This window comes from Protopterus annectens, chromosome 14.part0 (assembly GCF_019279795.1).
Source record: "Protopterus annectens isolate FY-2018-M chromosome 14.part0, PAN1.0, whole genome shotgun sequence".
NCBI classification, from domain to species: domain Eukaryota; kingdom Metazoa; phylum Chordata; order Ceratodontiformes; family Protopteridae; genus Protopterus; species Protopterus annectens.
In genome coordinates this window covers 389,094,708-389,120,883 of record NC_056748.1, presented here as the reverse complement: position 1 = coordinate 389,120,883, position 26,176 = coordinate 389,094,708, and the positions used below count along the sequence as shown (strand labels likewise).

General features: G+C 40.2%; 1 protein-coding gene across 3 annotated transcripts in view; it reads right to left on the bottom strand.

Annotated features, from left to right (window-relative positions):
* The window catches only part of PDLIM1 (PDZ and LIM domain 1), an 872,789-nt gene that overhangs the window by 102,046 nt on the left and 744,567 nt on the right, over nucleotides 1–26,176 (bottom strand). For 2 of the 3 annotated variants that reach the window (XM_044056148.1, XM_044056147.1), the window contains exon 5: nucleotides 20,710–21,015. The exons of the other annotated variant lie outside the window; for it this stretch is intronic. In XM_044056148.1, coding sequence (XP_043912083.1) covers nucleotides 20,710–21,015 — 306 coding nt within the window. The remainder of the gene's footprint in view (nucleotides 1–20,709; nucleotides 21,016–26,176) is intronic. 3 annotated transcript variants of the gene reach the window in all.

Genomic DNA, 26,176 nt, shown 5'->3' with positions numbered 1-26,176 from the left:
ATAGAGAGAAACCGCTAGAAAAACGAACGCTTAGATTAATTATATTAATTCCCTTTTCCAAGGCAGTCATCCTCAGGTCTAAGACAAAAAATGGAGAGGAGGTGGAAGTAGCAATGAATTAAGGTAGACAAAGGCAGGGGACCCTACAGCAGCCCAAAAGGGGAGGATTACAGGAGTTTATATAGAGGTACAGGTGTGGGGATAGTACTGCAACTGAAACAGTGATCTATTCAAACATATACCATTATTAACATACCACATTTGTACTACAGTAATTAAGTCAATGTTGCAGTAGTCCTTACTACTAGGCCAATTCTCAAAGCCTTTGCTGAGTGGGCTGTGAATAGAGGAATGATTACTGCTTATAAATTCCAGCAAAATTGTTTAGCAAATCCTGCTCTGTCCCTAGAATGTGCATCCAGTTTGTAACAGTTGGAAAAAGTGGAGAACTGCCCAGGTGGCAGCTTCTTAACTAGATTTGGTATCTAAACCATGCATGAATGCCGGCATGGTAACTTTGGCCCTTGAACTATTAGCTTTAACTGGGCCTTTTAGCTACTTGCCCTTTCCTGAGTAGCAGAAGTAAATGCAATAAGCCACTTTGAGATGATTTGTTTGCACAATGGCTTCCACTTTTTTTTTCATTGTGGGAAATAACTAAGGTTTGTCTTTCTATAAACATTGGTCCTCTCTAGGAAGAATCTTAGCTTTCTCTGCACATTTAGGGTGTAAAGAATTCTCTCTCCCTTACTTTATTGATTAGGAAAAAAACACAGGGGGCCAGACACTCTGGTTCATTGTGAACTTTGATACTCCCTTAGGGATTCATTTGGTCCTTGGGGAAAACAAGGAAAGGCTTTGCACATAAAAGCCTGCAGTTCTGACCCTCTTCTATCTGAAGTGAGGGCTAACAACAAGGCAGCTTTCCAGATAGTACAGTTGTGTACACTTATCATAAATGTAGATGTTCAAGTGTATTCACAGTTACAGTCCCAACAGATGGGTTATCTGGCTCCTGGTACCCCTCAGTTGGCCAGAATACCAAAGGTAAATAAAAATGCCGTTGGTTGTAAAGGACGTCAGGGCATCCGATACAAAAGGAGGCAGCTGATGTCACTTCCTCAGTCTTTCTTGCCAAAACAGTCAGAAGCCCCCAGAAAAAAAACTAAGCCAAATGCCAATTTGACAAATATCCAATTCAGCCTGTACCTCAGGAAAAAAAGAATAGGAGAGGACCAAAACGGGGGAAGGAGAGAGGGAAACCACGACTGCAAGAGTGAATACACTCAAACATCTACATTTATGGTAAGTGACACAACTGCACTATGTTCATCGTGTTTCACTGCTGCAGTCCTAACAGATGGGTTGATTACCAAAGCCCAGTGAGAAGGGAGGAGGAACCAAAAGAATCAAGGGTTGGAGATAATGCCCTGCAACACAGCAGTGGCAAACCCTGCCCTGGCTCTGGAAAACAGAGATAAATTATAATGTTTTGTTAAAGTGTGAACTGAAGACCAAGTGGCAGCCTCAAAAATATCTTTAGTAGGGACACCCCTTAAAAAGGCTGCAGAAGTGGAAGCTGCTCTAGTTGAGTGGGTCCTAGCCCCTTGAGGAGGAACCTTGCCATGAAAAGAATAACAAAAGTTGATGCAATGTGCAATCCACTTGGAAATGGTTTGCTTAGAAATAGCCTTGCCCTGAGCTCCAGGGGCAAAACTGACCAATAACTGAGCTGATTTCCAATGGTCCCTAGTCCTGCCCAGGTAAAACCTGAGCTGTCTGTGCACATCAAGAGAATGCAGGATCCTTTCACCTTTATTTCGATGATTAGGAAAGAAGGTAGGAAGGTGTATTGACTGATTAACAGTCAAGCTACAAACCACCTTAGGCATAAAGGAGGGAGGGATAAGGAGGAAGAGTGAGCTTCTCTAGAGCAAAATTAAGATCCCATGCTGGGAGGTTTTAAATTACAAGCACCTCTGAGAAACATCTTCATCAATGGATGAGAGAAAATGGGCTGCTCAAAAGAACAATGAGCAGAAATGGCTGAAGAATGGAGCTTGATAGAAGAAAAGGAAAGACTACCCTGAAGCAATTCAGCCAGGTATTCCAAGATCAGAGGAAGGGTAGGCTGAAAAGAAGAATCCCCTCTAGCCTGCCTGCAATGAGAAAACCTTTCCCATTTGCCAGTGTAGGGCTTCCTAATGCTAGGCCTCCTGGCCTCCCTCAGCACATCAACCACCTGCTGGCCAAGGGAAGAAGATAAGGAAGAAGTCAAACTATGAGCCATGCTGCCAAGTGAAAGGATTGAAGACTAGGATGTAGAATAATTCCCCCTTCCTGAACCAAAAGATCTGGCTTCAGAGGAAGATGCCAAGGAGGGAATTGGGAGAGAATGAGAAGCAGCGGATACCAATGCTGTCTGGGCCAGTCCGGAGCTATGAGAATAGTCCTTGGTCATTCATCCCTGATCTTCAACAACACTCTGGGTAGAAGAGGAAGAGGAAGGAAGGTGTAAACTGATAGCAACGTCCAAGGGAAGGACAGAGCATCCACTCTCCAAGCCCTGCTGTGATGCTGTCTGGTGCAAAAGAGAGGCAGAAGGTGATTGTCCGAGGAGGAGAAAAGATCCACCCGAGGAGTGCCCCAATGTTGAATGATGCTGTAGAAAACTGTCCTGTTCAGCTACCACTCGTGAGGATCCAGGGTTTGCCTGCTCAATTGGTCTGCCAAAACATTCAGCCTTCCTGGAAGGAACTGAGCTAGGAGATGCAGGTCCAGGGATGCTGCCATGGACCAAAGATTCATGCTTTGTCTGCACAGCAAGTAAGAGTGAGTCTCTCCCTGCTTGTTGATGTACCACATGACTGTGGTATTGTCTGTTCTGACAAGGTCCCTGACTGTGGTATTGTCTGTTTTGACAAGTAAGGTCCCTGGAGAAAGAAGGTGCTTGAAGGCTAGTAAGGCTTGTTGAACTGCAATCAACTCTTAGATTTATGTGCAGATGCATCTGCTGGGCATTCCACCATCCCTGTATGCATCTGCCATCCAGGTGTGCTCCCCAGGCATAGTCCGATGCGTCTGTAGTCAGAACTTGAGTGGCAGGAGGTGTCCGAAAGGGCATGCCCTTGTTTTGTAGATGGGCTGCTGCTCACCATAGGAACTCCGTCGGCAGATATGGAAGCAGAGGGATCATCATATTCAGGTCCTGAGTGTGTTGACACCAAATGTTCTTGAGGTACCATTGCAATTTCCTCATATGCAGTCTTGCATATGGAATCATGACAATACAAGATGTCAAGAATCCCAGAGCTTGCAGGTATTTCCTTGCAGGGAGCTGGGACAGGCTTGCCAAGTACTTGAAGTAAACTGAAAGTTGTCAGCTTCTCCTGGGTGAGATACATCATCTGGGCGGCTGTGTTCAGACTCGCTCCCAGGAATGTTATCTCCTTGGATGGTACCATTTTTGATTTTTCCTCGTTGAGTGTAACCCAGGGAAGAGGGAATAGTCTTTACAAATTCCAGATCCTTTAATAGCTGCTCCTGAGAAAATGCTTGAATCAGACAGTTGTCCAAGTATGGGTAAATCTGAATTTTCTTCTGCTTGTAAAAAGCAATGACTGGGGCCAGGCACTTCATGAAGACTCTGGGAGCAGTAGATAAGCCAAAGGGCAGTGCAGAGAATTGATAATGTTACTTGCCCACTCTGAAACGAACAAACTGCTTGCAACTTTTCCTGATAGGGATGTGCAGATAAGCCTCTGAGATCCAAGGTTACCAGCCAGGAATCCTTTTCTGGCATTGCTAGCAACTGATGCAGAGTGAGCATTTTGAGCTTTGGAATTACTAGAAAAGAGTTCAGAATGGAAACATCTAGGATAGGATGCCAGGTGCCCTTTTTTTGGAACTAGAAGAAGCCTGGAAAAAAAAAACCTGGCCTACCTGCTGAGCAGGAACCGATTCTATTGCTCCCAGATGAAACAAAGATAAAATTTGTTTTTCTACATCTGCCTTTTGGTTTGTGGGAATGTCTGGGAATCTCTTGGTAGGTGGAAAGGTGTGGAAAGAAAACTTGTGCCCCAGGGACACTGTTCTGAGCACCCATTTGTCGTTTGTGATAGAGGCCCAGACATCTGAAAAAAGCGCCAACCTTCCCCCTAAAGGACTCTCCAGGCAAGCAAGAACAGGCAGAAGTTGTAAAAGGTCATTGAGTGCTTTGACTGAGATGCAGGCTTGGAGCTTCCTGCCTTAGAAGTGGAAGCCTGCCACCGCCTAGACATTTGAGGGGTAACCGTTCGTCCCCTAAAAGATTTGTAACCCCTAGTCCTGGAATGGTTCTGTCTGCTGGTATCAGGAAAGGTCCAACTCTTGGAAAGGTAATTCCTGATAAAGCGAGGGGGTTGAACTTGCAGAAAATCTTTAACAGTTTGCAAGGACTTGACCTTATCCTCCATCTTCTTAAAGCACCTCCTCAGCTTTGCTGCAAAGGTACATCCAAAAGCTTAGCCTTGACAGGTTCTGGAAGATGCTGTTCTCTGAACCAAATGTGGCTTCTAATAAGAGATCCAGTAGCTGTAGCCCTACTGGAGGCCTCAAGGATGTCAAAACCACAATGCAAAGAATGCTTATTGACCACAGTGACTGAGTTCAACAAATTCTGCATGTCTTTACTCTCTGTCAAAAGAGGTACATTTGCCATCTTAGACTTAATAGCCTCCAAGGTGTGCTGTTGGTACTTCAGAATATGAAAAAGACAATTGGTAGCCCTAATACCTAGGGTGGCAGAGGTATAAACTTTCTTACCCCACCTATCTAGGTTCCTAGATTCTCTGTCCGATGGAGCAGGATTCCTGGTAACATTGGCCTTAACCCCTTTAGGGCCCTGAGAAATAACCTCTGGATCCAATGGGTTCCTGAAAAGAAATAAATGAGAATCAGCGACTCTATAGTACCAGTCAGGTTTCCTGGGAGCAGGGGGAACCGAATTTGGAGACAAATAATTTTCCAGAAAAACATCAATAACTTCCAGCACAGGGGGAATAGCAAGAGGCTTATGCTGAGGTAAATCAAGAAACTCCCTAATCCATTTCTTAGATTGTGCATAATCCTGGCTTTCCCATTTAAAATGTTCCCTGAGGGTATTTAAAGTATCACCAAAAGAGAAATCCTCTGGAGGAGAAGCCGAAGGAATGGACCCCTCTGCATCAGAATCCTCAAAGGGAGAAAAATCCCAAGAAAATTCCTTTTCATCAGCAGAAATGCTGGAAGAAACAGATTCTGAACAGGACAAAACCCTCAGGAGAAACCTCTCTACTCCTTTTAGGAGGGTGAGGCTGAGAACCCCTGATAAGAGTTAAATCATTAGCCATTTTAACCATCTGGGATGGAGGAGAACAAGGAAATGGGGCCTGCCTTTTCACAGGCTTATGGATGGAAGATGTACCTGCAAGCTTGAAGGACTCAGGAGGCCTGGCAACTGTTGAAGAAGCAGCAGGAGTAGAAGGAAGAAGTTTGCTGTCAGATCGCAAAATGGAGGCCTCGGATCCTGGATTCAGCTTAGCAGTACCGGCTCCAACAGAAGAGGCAACTGGCAACAGGTCGGAAGACAAACTGGAGGCCAAAGGCCTAAGGGACTCAGACTCAATGAAGGCCTGCGGTTGTACATCCGCGGACTGCATAGACTGCAAAAGTGTCTCACTGGCTCCCACCTGACTGACTATCAACTTAGCTTCCTCCGAGGAATTCATTTTCTGAGGCCTGTCATGGTCTTTGTCCTTACGCTTTTTCAGAATATCTGAAGCCTGGAGACCGGCAGATGCCATACCCACAAACTTAGGCCAAACTCCGAAATGCTTATCCAAAATCTTAGCCCAACTATGGATAGTACGCGGCTTAAAGGAAGCACAAAGATTACAACTGGGAATGTTGTGATCAAGGCCTAAACAAATAATGCAATAGGAATGAAAATCTCTATGGGGAATCTGCTTTCCACAGGTAAGGCAATTATTAACTTTTTCTGACATTCGTTAAGGCGAGAAAAGAAGATCCCCAATGGGGTACTTGGCTGTAGTAGACTTCAACACTTTGCAGTCGGAATTCAACAAAGGTAAACTGCCAGCTGGCACTCGTGCATGAAAGGCTTCTGCTTTGAGCTCCGTGGCAAGGAAGACTGAGGAAGTGACGTTGGCTGCCTCCTTTTGTATCGGATGCCCTGATGTCCTTTACAATTGACGGCAACCAACATCATTTTTACTTACCTTTGGTATTCTGGCTGACTGAGGGCTACTGGGAGCCGGATAACTCATCTGTTAGGACTGCAATAGTGAAACATGAACATCAGGAATTTTACAGGTGAGGTAGCTGCTGCCTCACACGGGGCCTGTTTATGACCTTCCAGCATATAACTGATATCCCATTGAAGAAGGGGGGGGAGGTTAGTCTCTTTCTGGGTGACCTGATATGTAGGACTCTCTTGAGGAATTTTATTGTAAATAGAGTTGCTAGGGTGGGAGCCAGAGAGAAAGAGACATAGACTTTAATAAGAAGCATATTCTAATCCTGCCTTTAGCCCAGGGGCACTTCTACTTGGCTAGATCTTGGCCTCTGCCCTGGCACACACACAGACAAACCTTTTCTTCTTGGAACACAGGATCTTCTTAGTGGTTGGCTTTTATGCCTCTCTAATGATGTTAAGCAAATTTTCAAAATGTAAGCACCTGAATGGCATCAGAAATTGATCTTCCATAGTGTGATCTTGTTTGCAAATTACAGTGTCTGAGTGACCCCCTTCTTTGGGTCAGAAGGTCAACCTGGAAATTTCACCCAGCTATGTTCATTACCTGGGAAACCAGTGCTATCCGAGCCAAGATGTTAATAGGAGCACCTTGGGCCTACATACAGCTCTGGTCAGTTTACGGAGAAGGTTATCTGTTGACCAAGGGTGTTTGCAAGGGGTTCTTGACCAAAAATGGACCAGATTTCTTTCTAGGGATGCAAACAGGTTTATTTGGGAAGCATCCCATCTGTGCAGTATTCGGAGGAAACCTCCCTGTGTAGCAGCCACCTGTGAGGGTCTGCCTTTGTCCTGCTCAGCTGGTCTGCCACTGTGTTCTTATCTGAGAGGATGTAAATTCCCTTGAGTGGCATAAGTTGTACTGCCAGGTCCTGGGTGGTTATTGCTATTTGCTATATTGCAACAATATACCCATACTGGAAAACATCTTATCCTGATTCACCCTCAACATACCCTATGAAACACTCATTCTTGGAGACGTCAATATAGACTGGGCAAAACTATCTACTGACTCTCCCTTGCATAGCATTCACCTTCATGGTTTACCCCAACTCGCTTCTACAAAGCCTCAGCCTCCAGCTCTATAATAGACTGGATTCTCACCAACACCCCCCATCACTACCACCAGCCCACAACCTTATCAGACTCACTTAGTGACCATCTCCCTACCTCCATTCTAAGATACAACTCTCACACACTTAAACCCCACCTTTTCAAAGACTGCAGAAAACTATCTACGTTTAATCCTTTACAGTTTAACTCTATACTACAAAACATTGACTGGTCCATCCTTAAACAACTCCCTCTAAATGATTCTGTTAACACTTTTAACAACATTTTCCTAAATACTCTGGATTCCCTAGCTCCCTCTAGGAAGATTCAAGTGAAATCCAATCATACTCCCTTGCTTTCAAAAGAAACTAAGTCCATCATGAAACAAAGAGACAGTTTCTGGAAAGCCTGGAGCAAATCTAAACAAACACCTCTTCTACTCAAATACAAACTACGCAATCTTGCTAAAAACAGGTAATAGACAAGAAGTCATTCTATAGCTCAGGCCAGAACAAATATAACTCAAACCCTCGTAAATTCTGGACAACACTCAACAGCATCCTCTACCCTGGTAATCCCGCTAACCCCTCACCTGACCCAAACACAACTCCTGAGGAAACAGCTACCCTACTCAATTCACATTTTATCTTCTCCATACAAAATTTCCTACCCTCTCAACCTACCTCTCCCTCAGTACCTGTCCCCTCACCCACCCCCAACACTTTACCTTTTTACTTCAAGCCTGTGCCCATTTCCTACATCAAATCTCTACTGCTCAAACTCAAACCATGCTCCCCCCTCCACTGACAAATTACCTCCGACCTTCCTTAAACCCGCAGCTGACATCTCGCCTACCCAGTAACAATATTAATAAATAGATCTATGCAAGAATCTACTGTTCCTACCCTTTGGAAATCCTTCTACACTATCCCTCTCCACAAAGGAGGTAACTCCACTGACCCTTCAAACTACCGACCCATTGCCATTCTGTCCCCACTATCTAAGATACTAGAAAAATGCATCCACACTCAACTTATGGATCACCTTCTCAATCAAAACTTACTCACCCCTACCAAACATGGCTTCCGCCCCTGTCACAGTACAACTACTGCTCTACTCTCCTTCACTCACACCATTGCAGAATCTCTGGACAACAATAAACTTACTTCCTGTCTCTTTCTTGACCTCTCCAAAGCTTTTGATACAGTGTCTCGTCCACTACTACTATCTAAACTCACTAACTTTCACCTCTCCACCTCCACTGGTTTGCTAGCTATCTATCTGAAAGCAAACAATCAGTTAAATGGCTCTCTTCCCTTTCTCCTTTCTTACCTCTCTCTACTGGTGTTCCACAAGGTTCCATCTTGGGTCCCCTCTTATTCAACATCTTCACCAATGACCTTTTCACCTCATGCCATCAGTCCTCACTTATACAATATGCAGACAACTCCACAATCATTTCTACAGCCAACAACATCTCCAACCTACACTCCCTAACCCAAACAGCTCTACTTTCCACTGAACAATGGCTTTCAGAGAACTTACTGATTCTCAATCCTACTAAAACCAAACTCTTACTCTTCCTACCCCACTTTCTTAATCATCATAAATCCTCCTTTGTCATTAAGTCTTGCAATAACACAGCTATCCTACCTGACACCCACACAAAACTCCTTGGAGTCATCATCGACGACAAATTAAATTTCAACCAACACATATACCAATGTATAAAGGAAACTCATCAGAAATTAGGTCTATTATACCGAAACAAAAAATATCTCAGTCCCGAAGCTAGACTCACCCTAGGACAAGCACTCCTCCTCCCCTCACTCCTCTATGCTGCTCCAGTTCTCATAAATATCCAAAAAACTACCCTGAATAAACTCCAACAATCCTACCACAAAATAGCCAGATTCATCACCAACTCCCCAAACAACACACACCACTGCATTGCTTTGAAGTCTCTACAATGGCTAGAACTCCCACAACTACTACAGCTCTATCAATTTCACAAGTTGCACTCTATGCTCTTTAAACCATCCTACTGTCCATCCTTATCTCTCCTTGTCTCTGTCTACACCCCATCTCGACCCCTCCGCACCTCTAATCAATAATTGCTTGATATTTACCACCCAAATAAGTCAGTAGGTAAGCTACTCTACACTCTGTGGCCCAAGCATGGAACAAACTACCCCATGACATTCGCTCAATCTCACACCCCACTATTCAAAAGAAAACTAAAGACATTTACTCAGTTCCAGAATTTGCCCCTGCTATGACCCTACATAATTCTCTCCTCCCCCCACATTGGAATCACTCCATCTATACTTGTCATACTTCTGAACTCCATCCACACTAGTACAGTTACATAGCATAAAAAAAAAAAACTTGTGCTGTCATTTAACTATTGTTAATGTTTTGTTTATTGTTTTACTATTGTAATGACTAGTTTTATTTCTATTGTTTGCTGTGCTTGTATACTACTGTAGTGTTTTTTTATTGTATTATCTGGAGCTTTTCTCCTCGGGTCTCCACTGAAAATGGGACAAAATCCCAGTTGGACTAACCCGGTCAACAAATGTCAATAAATAAAATAAATAAATAAATATTCAGCAATGTTGGTACAATATGGTTGCCTCCGCCAGCTGTAGCAGTGCCACATTAAAGTGTTGTCTTTCACTACTTTTAGGGCTCCATCTCTTCACAGCTGGCTGAAGGCCCTTAAACCCTGGATGAGAGCTAGCATTGCCTTGATGCTGACGTACATTTTTTTTCTGTTGGGGTGACAATACCTCATGGACCTTGAGGTTCTGGGAGTATGCCACCTTTGCTTTACCTGATGTACTTGAAGTAATGCATTTGTTACAAGTACCTTGTACAAAAGGGAGTCTCAAGTTCAGACTGCTTTGGTTGGCCAACCATCACAGCTTCTTCCATACAAATAAAAGGATGGGGATCTGCTTATGCAGAGGGTGAGAGTGCCGGCCTCACAATGACCTCAGGTATTACTGAAATTTCTTCATATGCAGCCTACCATTGGTATCATCAGGATGGGTGAAGCCATGGCCCTAACTCCATGGCTGGGGTTAGCTTCTATTCTGCCAAGTGTAGGAAGTATTTCTGGTAACATTTTACCTAATCCTGTGGGAGAAAAGCCTGACTGACTGAGTTTGGAAGGACCCCCCCCCCAAAAAAAAAAGTGAGAGATGGCACCATGATTGACTTTTGAACACTGAGGGTGAATCCCAGGCACTGAGGAATATCCATGGCGAGTAACAGAGCTCCGAGTACTTCCTCTTGAGAGACTGTCCTAATCAGTCAGTCGATATGGGAAGATATGGATATCCTTTAGTCTGCAAAGGTCTATCACAGGTGTCAGGCACTTTGTAAAGAGTCTTGGCTGCTATGGAGAGACCAAGGGCAGTGAAATAAATTAAAAGTGTTAATGCTCTGCAAAGAATCCAAGGAATCAACTGCATTTTTTGAAAAGGGATGCGGAGATAACCTTGTACCTAACAGATGCCTATCGTCAGGCACCTGGGATCAAAAGGGGTAACCAGATTTGAAGTTTTAGTATTTTGAAAGTGGGAACCACCAAAAAGGTGTTAAGCCTTAACAGGTGTAGAAGTGGCATCCAAGTTTCTTCTTTTCTTTGGACAAGAAACAGTCTGGAGTAGAATCCTTCACCCTGTTGAAATGGGGGAGCCTGTCTATGGCTCCCTGTAAGAGAGGTCTGTGAGGATGGGAGGAATCAGTTCCCCCTGTTCCTTGGAGACCTGGGGTACTTCCAGCAGTTCTGGGAGTCTGGTTCAGTGCTGGACATACCAATCTCAGAGGATCTCGACTCTGATGCGATTCTTTTCCAGGTGCAGTGGCACAGGGAGAGCCTGCCTGCAATTTTTTGGGGGGAAGGGTGGAGATTTAGAGCAAGAAGGAACGGGTGTAATACTGACATGGTTGCTCCCTATTGGCACCGGGGCCGTGGGGGTCCCCAGCTTTTCTTTTGTTATCCTCTTGTCACCTCTTTCTAAACTGCCTTTTCTTTATTACTTCATTTATTTTTACCACTAGGCTAATAGCTATTTTCAGGGAGCCCAGAGGTGATATTTATACCACTAGGTGACATTTGGCCACGGCACAGGGGAAATTTCCCTACTCTTTCAATTGTGAAGGGGGCTGCACTTCCTGCTTCTTTTCCTGGCATGAAGGCAGCTAAGTGTCCAGTAAAGGAGCGAGAAGAGACTTGTGTTGGTGACAAAACTGTGGTTCTGTCAGTCAGAAAGCTGTTGAAAAGCGATTGGATAGTACAAACATTCAACATCTATCTCACTTTAAACCTCAGGAATTTGAAGATGCTCTTGTAAATGAAATTGCTTCTGGAGGTTTGCCTGATGAAAAACTGGATGGCTTATTGAACATAGGTGACTGCAGACAGTAGTCCGAATTTTCATGGTTGGATATGACAAACAGTTTTCAGAATGGACAGTGAGTTGGGCGGAAGAGAAAAGAGTTGTGAGCTGGATGGACTTATGGTTACAGGTAAGACACAATCTGGAAAATTGTGTGATGATGCATTTGGAGGAACACAAGTTGCTGTAAACTATTAAAAAATAGCTTATTCAGATAAAGCAGAAATAATAGCTAGATATTTTGTGAGTGATAATTTACCTTTGGGATTTGAAGCAAAAGGCATTAGATCCTTGATTCGTTTGGGGAAAAGAACATTTTGTCTCCTAACATGTGAGACTGAAGACTTGATGGAAAGATGTGTGAAAAAAGGATGGTTACCTGTGGAATGAGTTTATGTTTTCTGGGCAAAGGACTGGATTAAAACAGCGTTTGTTCACTTTATTACTGATGAAATTGAGTTGAGATGTTAAAAATTATTTTGCATTCATGTGTTATTCAGTTTCTGATATTGTGAAAGTTAAAGATGAGGGAGGTATTCGGAATGGGAGTGGGTAGTGGATATCATCTTAAAAGATGCAAAAGATGTGCTATTACCAAGTGTTGTATATGTGGATGGTAATACAGGAACAAATAGGCATATGGGAATTCCAATAAGCTGATAAATTAATGTACAAAATAAGATTTAATCAATGTAGGGAATAAGGTCATATGGAGAATAAGTGTAAAAACGAACATAGAACATTTAAAAGTAAAGGGCATTTTTGGTTTGGTTGTAAAAATAATAAATATAATGTTGAGCAGGAAGATGTAGAAAATAGTATAGTGTCAAAGCAATGAGGAGTTAGGGGAAAAGGTGTTAATGAAAAAGGATGAAGTAAAAGACTTGGATAAAAATGTTATATTTCAGGAGGATGAAGGTAACTGTACTGAGGGTGCTGAAAATAAAGAAGAAATTGAAACTGACAAGTTAGATGTTTGTAAAGGATGTTAGGTGCTGGGGTAAGAGTGAGGAAAACAAGATTTAAAAATACATCAAATATTAAAAAGAAAGGTAGGGTATAGTTTTAGATGCGTTTCAGTTAATTAAACTAAGAAAAATCTGATTTTGAGGACCATGGAATGGGTAAGGAATAAAAAATATGAAAACAAAAATTTAATATCCTTCTCAAACTTAAAAAGAATGAAATGTAATAGTTTTAGAGTGCTTTCAGGTAATGTGAATAGTACTATTAATAATGTAAGAAGGATAGAAATACTAGAATGGTGGGCTAACTGATGCAGATATTATTGCTATACAGGATGTAAGATTCTTGACAAGTGAAGAAAGACTGCAAACAAAAAATGTGGTGTGAAAAATTGTATCGAATTTAGGAAGTGAATAATGTTCTGAGTAGCTGTGCAAAAAAAATATTTATTTAATGTTGAGAAAGTTAAATGTGTATGTGAGGTGGAGAGTATATGTTTATAGAATTATAGCATTATATGCATATTCAAATGGCAAGGAAACAAGGAAAAAGAAAATCTGTTTTAGCAAATATTAGATTATGTGATGGTTAGCATGAAAATTATTAGTGCAGGGAGTTTACATTTTCTCCATAAATCATAACTGAAAAGAAAAGATGTGAAAAATACAATTGATAAAAAGTGGTAAGTTAGTAGTGTGGAATAAAAGCCATTAGTTTTACAGAAGAGGGACAACTGGATCTGAAATTTTGTACCACTGGATAGTTTGAGTACAGCAAATGGTAGTACAGTAGAGGCGTTTATTTGGATCACTTAGTAATATGGAGGGAGATGATGGAAGAAAGGGAGCACATTAAAATAGGAAAGCGAATAAAAAATAAACGAGAAATTATGGGATGAATATGGAGAGGGAGAAGCTTTGCAGTTATGAAGAGATCATATTACCATGGAAAACATTTATAAACATAGATCTAAATGGTTCCCTCTCCCTGGTTCAGTATCGGGTCCAGATGATATAAGGTATGAAATGTACAAGAAATGAAGTGATTGCCAAAAGTGTTTTGCAAATGTTTTGAAGGAATGGTTGAAAAAAAGGGTTTGTTTATGAAGATTTTTGTACTTGGATATTAAAATTCATACGGAAGATGAAAAGAATGAAATAAGAACGTGGAAACTTATTACATTAAATAATACAGATTACAAAATGTTATCAGAATAATACAGAGGAGAATGGAAGGAAGGATGAAGAACATAACAGAAGAAAGTATATATCGTATAAAGGGGAAGGATGCCAGGAATTATTACTGGTGGTCTTAGAAATTGTGGATAATATAAATAAAGAGGGAAGATGTGAAACTTATAGTAGGTGACATTACAATACAGTAAGACATGATGTTTTGTGGGATGTTACGGAAAAGTATGAAATAGGTAATAGAATAAGGTGTGTGTGTGTGTGTGTGTGTGTGTGTGTGTGTGTGTGTGTGTGTAGGTCAGCATATCAAAATAATAATAGTGAGTGTTGGTGGGGTGAATGGCTGGCCAAAGTAACAAAGTACGCATGAATTGTAGTAAGACAAAGATGTTCCATGACATTGTTTGCATTAGTAATGAATGCAATAGTGAGTGAAGTAGCTTATAAAATGAAAGATGCTAGGTAAGTGATGCAAATGGAAGTGGTAATTCCTGTAATTTTGATATATGAGATTATATAGCTGTGGTCGCTCAAAACAAAATATGGATGAGGGAGTGTTAGTTTGTCTGAAAGGATGTTTAAAGGAAATGAGAATGACCTTGAACAAAAATAAAAGTAGGGGTTTGTTGTTGGTGTGTAAACTGAAGAGATGTATTTTTCAAAGAACAAGTATCTTTATTAGGAATCAAATCTGGGAAAAATGTACGTAGTTATGAGGCAATAAAAAATGAAAGTAGTATGTCTAATGTGGAAGAACTGTAGATTAGCATTCAAGAAAAAGGTTCATTTGGTGAATTATGTTTTAATGGGGAAAGTAGCACACATCTCAAATGTTTTTATGATTCCAGCAAAATATAAAAAGTAATTGTGCAATTAGTGTTTTCTTTCATGTGGGGTTCAAGATTAGACCTAGTAAAAAGATGTGCTGTACATATGACTGAAGATGAAGTGGGATTGGGGTTATTAAACCCAGTCGTTTATTCTGCTCCTTGAAAGTTGTAGAGTATTAAAATGGGTAAATGAAGAGAATGAGAAATTAACAGTGAAAATATTTAAATACAAGTACAAAAAACTTTGAGAGATGAGAATAAAAAAAGAGATAAAGATTATATAAATGAAGAAATGAAAAGTTATCAATAAAAATATTAACATGGAAAATGTAAATTGATACAGAGTAGAATAAGAAGGATGTGTTATAATAATGTAATGAAAATATTATTATGCAAATCTATCGTACAATTTACCACAAAAAGTGATAAAAGCCATTAAGGTAAGGCAAGAATGGGAGTGTCAGTATTTTCAATGGAGACTGGTAATAAATAATTTACCAGTAAAGTGAAATATGCCATATAAAGTTGAAAGTGTGTGTTTATTTATGGGGAGGAAGAGAGACAGAGCATTTTTTTAAATGTAAGAGTGGAAAAACTCTGGAAAAAGTTGTGTGATGAAAACGTTTTGGGAATATTAATGACCTAAACAACATAGATATGAATATTATAAAAAACAAGAGTATGACAGAAATGTACATAATTTATTTTATGTAATACATGTTAATTGGAATAGAAGATTGAATGAAATTTTGTTTAATGGGAAATGGATTTTGGCTGATATATTGCAAAAAAAAAAATAGATTATGGTTGAGGAAGGAGGAGTGGGGGGGTCCAATTATTGAATAATGGTGATGATGGCATGTAGAAATATGTAGATATATACCTGTCAATATGTACATTTTGTAAATATGTTTTGTTTATGTTGTGTTAATTAATTGACCTCTAATCATTTCAATAGGTGCTGTGGGATTTTTAACATTTACCTGAACAGCTACCACCAACTCAATCAGATGGGACCTTGGTTTAACATCTCATCCAAAGGTCAACACACTCAGGAGTGTGGCACCACCCTTATGCTGCACTGCAGTGTCAACAATTGATCTGCTCCTTATGAGGCAAGAACCCACAGCCTTCTGCTCAAAAGGCGAGTGTGGTACCTATTGTACCCCTGACACTGCTAGTGTCTTTTTTAAATACCTTTATTAAATTATCACTTGCACAAACACACATTAACATAAAACAATATACATCACATATATTTTCTTTGCTAGTTTCATTAGTCCAACATTACAAAAACTTGCTCAATTCCTGCCTTCCCATATCCTCAATCCTCCTCCTGAACTTACACATGTATTGTTTCCACAGCTTCCATTTATTTGCTCCTTTTCTTTTCTAAAGATACCATTTCCAATTCTTTTATCTCTTATAATATTCAGCACATCACATACAGTCAGTGTAAATTTTGGTTTCCATTTTCTAGTATTGCTTTTTTTGGCAGCCAACAGAAATAAACTTAAGGCCTTGCTATGTCTAGGCAACTGAGATCCTGTATGCCAGCTCAAAAGAATCATTTCCTACTTACAGCCATTTGTTCACCCAGTATTTTCTGCTAGAGTACTCTGTAGGGAATTTTTAAAATCTGCCAAGGAATTGACACTCCAAAAACATATGCTCTCAGTTGCCTCTTTCTTCTCCATCAGAACTCCAACATTTGCTATCTGAGGAACAATTCTTTGAAGTCTGCTCCTTATATAAAAATATATACGCAAACACTTCCAAGCCAAGATCCTAAACCTTCTGGACATGGATGCATACCTGGGAAACGGGCATATGCCTTACCATTGTTTTCCAGTCTCCTCTGACTGGATTCTTATAATTATATATTATTTTATATGCCATACTAATTATCCCCTTTTTAACAGCTGCTTCTGTTCTAGATTCAACTAAAAACTCTACCAGAGCAGGTCTTTCACTTAAAATTCCCCTATTCTTCTTTCTTTGCCTGTACTCTGAGATCAAGCTCTGGTAGGGAAGGCAGTCTTTAGCCTGAAATCCAAATATCTTCTTGGCCCCAACCCACTCTATTACCTGTCTTGCTTGATGTATTTACTCCCAATATACTGGAGAAACCTGACAGAGGAACCAATAAATTCCAATCCACTCTTGCCTGTTTTTGTACCCCTACTTATAGTCATACCTACTGGCAAAATCTCCTTTCTCCATTTTCATATTGCTTTAATTCAGAGAATAGTTTTTACAACTTTATGAATATAACATTCTATATAGTTGTTGTTATTCTCCTTAAGGATCTGCATCCAAAATTGCACTATTTTTCACTGAACCAATTCATGTAAGGGTGCCTAATTTACAGCTATAGCCTCTGTTTTACCTTTGTTAATTTTATATCCTGAAAAGACTTGAAACTGTTTCAGAATGTTCCACAACACTGAGATGCCCTTTTCTGAATTTATCAGGTACAAAATAATATCTACAAATAAAGCCAACTTTTCTTGATTACCATACTAATTATATCATTGTATTTCTGAGTCCCTTATTTTCTTTGCCAGTGGCTCTAGATATAAAGCAAATAAAGGGGAAAGAAGACACCCCTGCCTGATTCCTCTTTTCAAACACAGGCTGTCTGCGAGGAGCCCTTCTACTTTAATTCTTGCCTCCGATCCTACATACAGCCTTCAAATTAACCTTATTATTGTATCAGGGAATACAAATGCTTCCAATGCCCTCCTCAAAATCCCAGCTTACTCTGTCAAATGCTTTCCCTGCATCAAGACAAACACTGCTGCTGTCTTATCTTTTTTTAGTGTTTTTTATCTTGTTCTTGCCTTTACCCTGCCTACTACAAAAAGGACCAGATTTAGACAGGTGGTTTCCATCATATTTGGGCATAAGAGGGTAAAATAGCTGTTTGACTCCAGCAGAATCTTGCCTTTCTTTCATCTTTCTGAAAACCTCAGACATCAGGCTGCCAAATAGCAGGTCCTTGTCTAATGAGCTATTTATGAATTGTGCCTTGATATCTAATTCCAGGGGTTGTAGTCTCAGACAGACATGCCCTGTTATAAGTGAACCTGTAGCAGCTGCTCGATGCTGCATCCCCAGCTGTACATTCACACTTAACTGACTGCCCTCCAGCTGTTTGGCTGACTTCTGGCAGTTTTGCCCTCAGGTCTGCTTCAAGTACTTCCCCACTCTTTTCTACAAAATGGCATAGGAGATCCAACAGAAACCTGGTTGTGATGGTCTGACAAGTTAATGGTCCTAAATACTAGGATGGCAGATGTATACACTTTCTTTCCATATCTGTCTACAACTCGGCTTTGTCATTAGGCAGAGACATGGGGAGCAGACACCAGCTAAGATCCTTTCTTAGGGTCCATAGACACCACAGCAGGATCTGTTACTGGAGCTTTGTACATGTACTTATGGGTGTCTTGTTGGATTTCTATTAAATATCTCTCTTTTTGTGGCAGAGGGCTGAATAGCAGGTGCCCAAGATACAGCAACAAAAGCATCCTCCAGGGACCCCAGGAAAGGAGGTATATTCATAGGCTTTGGGGCAGTCACACCCAGAAGTTCAAATATTTATTCTGCATCTGTGATGCCTCTTTGCCCTACAATTAAAAAAAAAACTCTTTCATCCTAGTGAGAACTTCAAAACAGATCTCAGAGGAAGTCAGAAGAAATTCTGTCCTCAGCATCAGGCTCATATCTCAAAGGAGAACAATTTGGGATTAGTAGCCCAGCTTTTCCTCTTCACTATTCTATGGCTCTTCATCACCAGCAGGGGTGTATTCCTTCTGGGAAGGTCCTGGGAATTGTTGGGGGGGAATCCACTAACTTCCATTTCAGACACTTCCAGACAGGGACAGAGGAAGAAAAGTGCTTAGTTTTTTGTGTCCACCTTCAAGTTCCTAAATTCTGAGTAAGGAGATTGTACCTCCATGTCAAAGCTCGTGACCTCCTCTCAAACAAGAACCATAGGGATCCCATCTTCCCCTTCTAAAATGATTACTCAGTTTCCTCAAACTGGCCATCCATTACAGTGCCCAGAACTATCTGTTTAAATGTGCTATGGTCCTCAACCATGGCAGCACCCAAGAAGCCACATCAGAGGGTTGTGAAGTGGTTGACATCTGGTCTTGGGGGTTGCAAATATGCTTCACCAGAACCGGTAGCTTCAGACAGATCAGGGGCATTGGATGCCTGATCTGCACCTTCTAAGTCCTTGTTTTCTTTGTCTTCATGCTTCTTTTTAAGTTAAAATACTGAAGACAAGGACAGTCTCAAAGAATGAAGCCATGGCTTGTGTGGGTAGCATAATGGTTGAAGTCTTCACCTCATAGACAAAAGGCACAAGGTTCGATTCTGATCTTTGGTTACGGACTAGGCTTAAAATGGCCCCTTAAGGGCAGTTAGCCTAGTATGCACCTATGGCCAAGTAAACTAAGGCTTTCCATCATCTACAAACAAGGACTGGATGAGAGAGTGTAGCCTACTCATCTAACACGTTTGAGCAAAACCCCCAAGCAGATGTTGAACTATGGATATTGTGCTCCACTCTTAAGCAGAGAGCATAGAGGGTGTGGTACTCTTTATAGGGGTTCTGCCTAACACAGTCATGTTTACCCTTTCTCTTTCTACACTACTTAATGTCAAAACCCAATACAACAATAAAAGGACAAAGAAAAAAGAGAAAAAAAAAAGGTTCCTCATTGGGGTATCTGTCTGCCGGAGCTCTGAAGCTAGTTGATTTGTTGGATGGCAAAGAACTGAATGCGATGCTAACACAGACATGTCTACATTAACAAAATGCATCATTAATATGCAGAAGACCATCTTGTAATGGCACATTCAGATGTGCTGAGAGACAGAAGAATGCCAAGCACAATGGGAAGGAACCGAGCTCTTGAAGGCTAATGGGATGGACAGAACACCAGGCAGTGAAGTCCCAGTAGTAAGGATTACTGCAACAATGATCTAATGAAGCACATTTCCATTTACTCTGCCTAGATCTGCTAGTGTTCTATAGTTTTTTCCTGATGCACTTAGTTCCAGACAAGGTAAAGCCCTGGCTGTCCAACAAACGTATCTTTTACTTCTGCACTCAACAGCATATTTCTAAATCTTTGCATAATATTGCTAGGATATGTCTATGTTAAGGTCAAATTTGCTACCCTCTGGAAAGAGTCCCATTTCAGGTGGCAGAAGACAGGGGACAGACCACCTTATTCCGAGTACCCAGTGATGTGAGATTTACCAGGTAAGCCATCAGTCAGTTCAGATGCCTATTGCTATGCATCTTTTGGGCACCATCAGCACATCTTCATGTAGCAGCATCTTGCAGAACTGAGATACCTGACTGTCACTCATGCTGCTAAAACTATCGCTGCAACACCATCAGCAGACACCAGAACACCATGCCACTCATTTCAGGAAAAGAAATTCTCTTAACAAAACAGAAGTTCTCATCTTACAGGTCTTTCTAATATTCCAGACCCTATGTAACATTACCAGCCTTAAGTAAACTGCTCAGCAACACAATTGCTAAAATGATTGTTAAAGAAAACAGTGCCTATTAACTAAGACTCAGACTTCACTTTAATTGTGCTCTTATTTCAGTGACATTTATAAATTGCAACTCCATGCAAAATGCAACAAAATATGTGAACTGTGCAGTTTAAGAATGCGATTAAAATACAACATTCAACTACAACATTTGAGAAAAAGAAAAATGAAGTGCTCATGTTCATAAAACTCTGGAAGCTGCCACTCTTCTAACCATCTGACATCTAATTGTGTTCAAGGACATGCTGAAATGACATGCATCATCATGCCAAGTTATGATGGTCTTAAGGAAAATTTATGAAGGTTTATGACAACCTGGAAGCCACTGTGGACAGACAGTGAAGCAGACAGAAAAGTCCACGTGCATAAATCCATAGCATTACCTGATTAAAACTGGGTTTCTTGTTGAGATCTGCCCCTGCAAAGTGTCCATTATGTTTTCTTGTGAATAGATCTGTAAGGGGGAGTTAAACTGCGCATGCAGTACTTTGATCCCAGGAACATCCACCTCCACGGGGCTGTTAAGGCGACACTGAGCAACCTGTTTCAGCTCTTCAGGACCTACTCTCATTTGGCTTGGAAAGGAGGGTGTGCTGTGCCTCCTTGAAATAGCAGACAAAGAGTGTGACTGCAAAGGGTCATAGACAGATGCAAAAGGAGCTTGGAAGGAAGCAGTGGGAGAGAGAGAGCTGCAGTTTCAGTTTTAATAGTTTAAGAGTAATGTCAAGATTTTAAAGCAAGCAATGGCAAAATAAAAGGGAAGAAAGAAATAAAGAATGAACATTAATAAGGAAGGCAGTAACCAAATACCAGCAATACATCAGGCAGATTGAACTTTATTAGGTAAATAAGAAAGAAGACAAACACACCTACATAGCCAACTATGTGTACTTAACAGTACAAAAGTATTTGTTTGGTGGTTTTAGGTACAGTATATTATAGTCACAAAATCTACATTTAACTAGGGAAGAAGTTTCTCACAAAATGCCTTGGGAAAGCAGAAGGTATCTGTATGTTTACACAAAGTTACTACTGAAACACACTACTGTCATTCTGCAAATCCCAGAAGAAATGCAAATCCCAGAAGAAATGCACAATTTACCAGACAACATTCTAGAAATCAAAGCAAACTGCTTCTTACATACATCTGCTCTGGCTTTTTACTTTTTTAATTATGGCTGCAAATCCCAGAAGAAATGCACAATTTACCAGACAACATTCTAGAAATCAAAGCAAACTGCTTCTTACATACATCTGCTCTGGCTTTTTACTTTTTTAATTATGGCCTTCTATCTTCATTTCCACAATTCCTACTAAAATTTAAGAAAGACCTTACGTCCTTCTAATCCATTATCTCTCTTTTTGGCTATACATAACATCAGGTGCTTACCTCTCACGTTGTCTTTAACCAAGCCTTAAAAGCACTATCCTACACTAAATCACATGGGTGACCTCCTGCACATTAATATTTTAATTATAAGGTACTTGCTCATACTGAAAATTGATCATATAATCCCCAAAACAGTGGGCAATCAAGTATTAAGATCAAACACCCATGAAACTACACACCCATAGGCGGACTGAGATTAGAGGCTAGACCTTTGATGTTAACAAGTGCACACTGAATCGGATTAAAAAATTGATTATATATACTGGATGAAACCATACCTCCCAACTGTCCCGAATTACTCGGTTTTTACAGAGTTTTGGGGTCCAAATGATGGGGTGCCATGATTCCCGAGTGACACCCCATCATTTCTGATTTTTTTCCAATTTATTTTTACATTTTGTGCTATTTTGCTGACGTCTTCACGTGTGCGATGATGTCAGTGCCATCGGTGCTACCAGCCTATCGGAATTGAGCTCTGCTCACATTTCCGGCTGGACTGTTCAAGCGGGCTTCTGTTCAAATGCTGGCTGGGCTGAAAGGAAGTTATGCTGCTGCTGCTTTCATCATGGAGCCTGTCGTTTTATGTGGAGCTTAAGGTGTGTAAGCTAGTTTTTCATTCAAATACATTCGGAACTTAGTGGAGCCTGCCATTTGATATGTGCAAATGCTGCTGCTTCAGAACGTTCGTTTTATATGTGTAGTCATCAACTCGTGGAGCCTAAGGTCTGTAAAAGTTATATGTGCAAAAGCTGCTGGAGCCTAAGGTGTGTAAACGTTCATTTTATATGCGCAAATACTGCTTCAGAACATCATGGAGCCTAAGGGTGTGTGTGTGTTTCCCCATCTAACTGAAGAGAACATCAGTGTAACTCTCTGGGGGCTCCATTAGCCAGATGGTTACATTTCTGTTTTCCATGCTGGTACAAAAGTTGCTCTTCAAAGATCACTGCTTTTATCCTTGCTAATAAACTCAATTTTCAGAACTTTTTTCAGTCAAAGGAGAATGAGTATAGATCACCCCAGATTTCACATGCCTCTTCAGAGAAGAACTTCCTTATTTCAGACCTCAGTTTCTGCAGTGTTGCTTCTCTCTCTCTGTATATAGACAGACAGGTAGACAGATACATACATTTTTCCTGGAGTAGAGCACTAAGTCAGTTACTTTTTTCACATTCAGCTTGGGAGCACTGTCTAATCAAGTGACTTTCTCAGAGTGGCACAGTAGGCAATAATGAAACTGAGAGAATCTAACTCTGGACCACAGTTAGCAGCTCATTAACACATCATAGCCTCAATCCTTTCTGCTAACTGCCAGATGTTTGACCCTGACCCACCAAAAAAAAAAAAAAGATTAATTTTCAAATTTCTTAGCAAAGTGTTTATGCAGCTTTCAATGTAGGCACAATTTAAGTGCTTCAGGAGAACACTTTATTCAAGTCCAGTATGCAGACACATTACAACTTTTATAAGGCTTTAGGTAAGTCATTACAAATGAGGGATTATTGCAAACTGTTTCATTTATGAATGATTCTGTACTTAAATAGAGCTCTATTGTGCATATCAAAATGTGCTATAATGTAATCATTCATTATAAATAGAATCTTGAGTCAACAAAAAGTAAATAAATAGGTCTGTAACTTGTGTTGTAAATACAGTTAAGTTTGAAACCTTAAGCATGAAGTCATCTCATATTTGTCACATGTTAAACTGCCTTGTAATCTCCATGTGTAGGAATTGGAAGTTACCTTATTTTGAAATTTTAAATTACTCCGATTCAGTTTGATTATTTTTTGTATTATTAAAGTTTTGTGTGATATGATGGGCACAGGATACTCAGCCGGATATTACCCATTACTGGTATCTTAAATCTGAGTTGGTCTCATAAGTGAACAGTTTGACACTTTTTGCATTGAGGCTGCAGCAATAATTATAGTATCTTTACTAGTATTAAGGTTGCCAGCATATTCATAGTATCATTAAATGTATTAATTGTGATAATTCAGTTTGTTGTGTTCATTAATCCAGTGAACATGTCCTGACCTGAATTGTCTCCATTAATTGTATAACTAGGTACTGTTGCACTTCCTTAAATACAGTGAAACACTCATTAAGTGTGTGTGTCTCAGTACATTTTTTTTTTGCAGTTTATCCATATACTTTGGTCTAGGCTGAATAAAATCAAATCAGTTAACTTACCTGGTTAAATAAAAACATGATATGAAATTTGAATTTATTGATAGGCATTTGAATTTCAGACTTCATATTCTTTAGAAAAATAAATGGTAACAAAAACCTTTTATTCTACCAATTTTCTAAGTTTATAAAAGATAAAGATATTTGAAATTTGTAGCTATTTTGGGGCTGTATTTCCTCATTGTTGGCTTTGTCCAGGTTTTTTGAGACTTATAGGCTAGCCTATGGTGAGAAGTGAGAACTGAATTCTGTATTCCTCCATTATTGACTTTGGCCAGGTTTTTTGTGCTAAGGATTGAGAGCTATGATGATAAGTGAGAACTGAATTCTGTATTCCCCCATTATTGGCTTTGTCCAGTTTTTTGCGCTAGTTGTGCTAAGAGATTGAGAACTATGGTGAGAAGTGAGAATTGAATTAATTAAATGATATAGCCATTTAAGTTTCAGTCTTCCTATCTTTTGGGGAAACAAGCTGCTGATTTGGCATAGTGGTATGTTGCTCTGACTGTAGTGCACAGAGTCCTGTGTTCAAGACTTGGCAGTGAAATGCATGGTGGCAACACATTTTATTCTAGCACCTTTCCAAAATTATACAAGCAATGTTTAAAATGTGTCCCTGGTTTTTGGCCTTTTGCCCCCCCCCCCAAAAAAAACAAAACTTAAAATGAAAATAAGTGTAAGAAGCTGTGCAAGATGCCTATGCCTTACACTACTGTCATTCTATTTTTATATGTATAGTGTGAGTGTGTGTGTGTGTGTGTGTGTGTGTGTGTGTGTGTGTGTGTGTGTGTGTGTGTGTGTGTGTGTGTAAGTAGACTTTTATGATGGAAATGTTCTGAATTGGGCAGTTTTGTCATTACTGGCTCATGCATAGGTTTCATTGCCTACTGAAAAAATGTTCAAACAATATATTCATAGACTAAGGCTTGCATATTCATAGATTAGTACTAGGCTAACTGCCCTTGTGAGCCATTTTAAGCCTAGCCAATTATCCAGTCAGATTCAAACCCTGTACCTTGTGTTTGTAAGGCAAACACCTTAACCATTAGGCCATCCTCAAAACCAGAAATGGTCTGCATTTTGCAGAAAGCTGGGATGTCCAATACTAAAGTCTCACCTGGCTAAATGGAAAATGTTTTCTATCTATTGCATCTGTAGTTGACTAGAAACAGTGGCTGGCACTGCATCTTGTATTCTCACATACCTGCAAAGCTATATAAGACAGGTTTAGCTTATGCCATGTTAATGTGTAGTTAGCTGTTGCATCATGCCTTCCTTGGAATTGTCATTTGTTATCCCATGTTGCCATTAGTTTCTGAATCTGAATACATTTAAAATGTGCTATTATACGAGGAATATAATTTACTAAAGTCGGTAAGGTGTATCAAAGAACATATGTATATTTCTTGTTTTGTGTGCAAGTGGCCAATAATTTGAAACAGCCCAAAGGTAATCTTTATCCACCACTGGTCAGATGCATTGTCTTTGGATGTGGTGTAAGTTTCAATGTTATTTTAATGAATGTGAGTTTCAAGGGCAGAAGTTTCAATGCCAATTCTATTTTCATTGTGAGACAGTATTGCTTTAACAGATGTCTATTGGTGTTTGTGCATTGTGCTGTGTAAAAATAAAATCCAAATCATTGTAGAAGTAAAGCAGTATGCACACATTGGTGTTTATGGTAAATGGGGTGAAATAGCCAGGTAATGGGACACTGGAATGGCTGCAGGGGGACTCTGGTGCCATATTTTGGTAGTCTGCTCTTCAGTTTGCATTTGAAAGTTGGTATCCCACAATTCCATCGGAGTGTGCGAGGTTACATAATTATGTATGCAAATTTTATGTTAAACAGCGTACAGATTTGTACCTACTTTTCATGGGCCTTGTCCAGATTTTTGAGGTTTCCAGGTTGAGAGGTATGGATGAAACATATACATGATATCAAGGAAGCTGTGATAAGAAGTAAACAAGTTAAGAGGGCATTTAAATCTGACTGTAGTATGGTTGATGAAAGTACAATTAAGAATTTAAAAAGCACAGCTGTAAAGACATGATAGTGAAAGTAGTTTCAGGAACAACATTACTACTGCAGTGAAATGATTTACACATGGAAATTAACTGTGAGCAAAGGCCCGTCTTTCCTGTCCTAATTTCACAGATTGCAGATGCCCCTAAACACAAGCTGTATGACAATCAGTAGAAAAGGAGGCACAGTCTAAACAATTTTCTATTCTTTTCTGGAGTAGAACTTCACCAACAAGCATGAC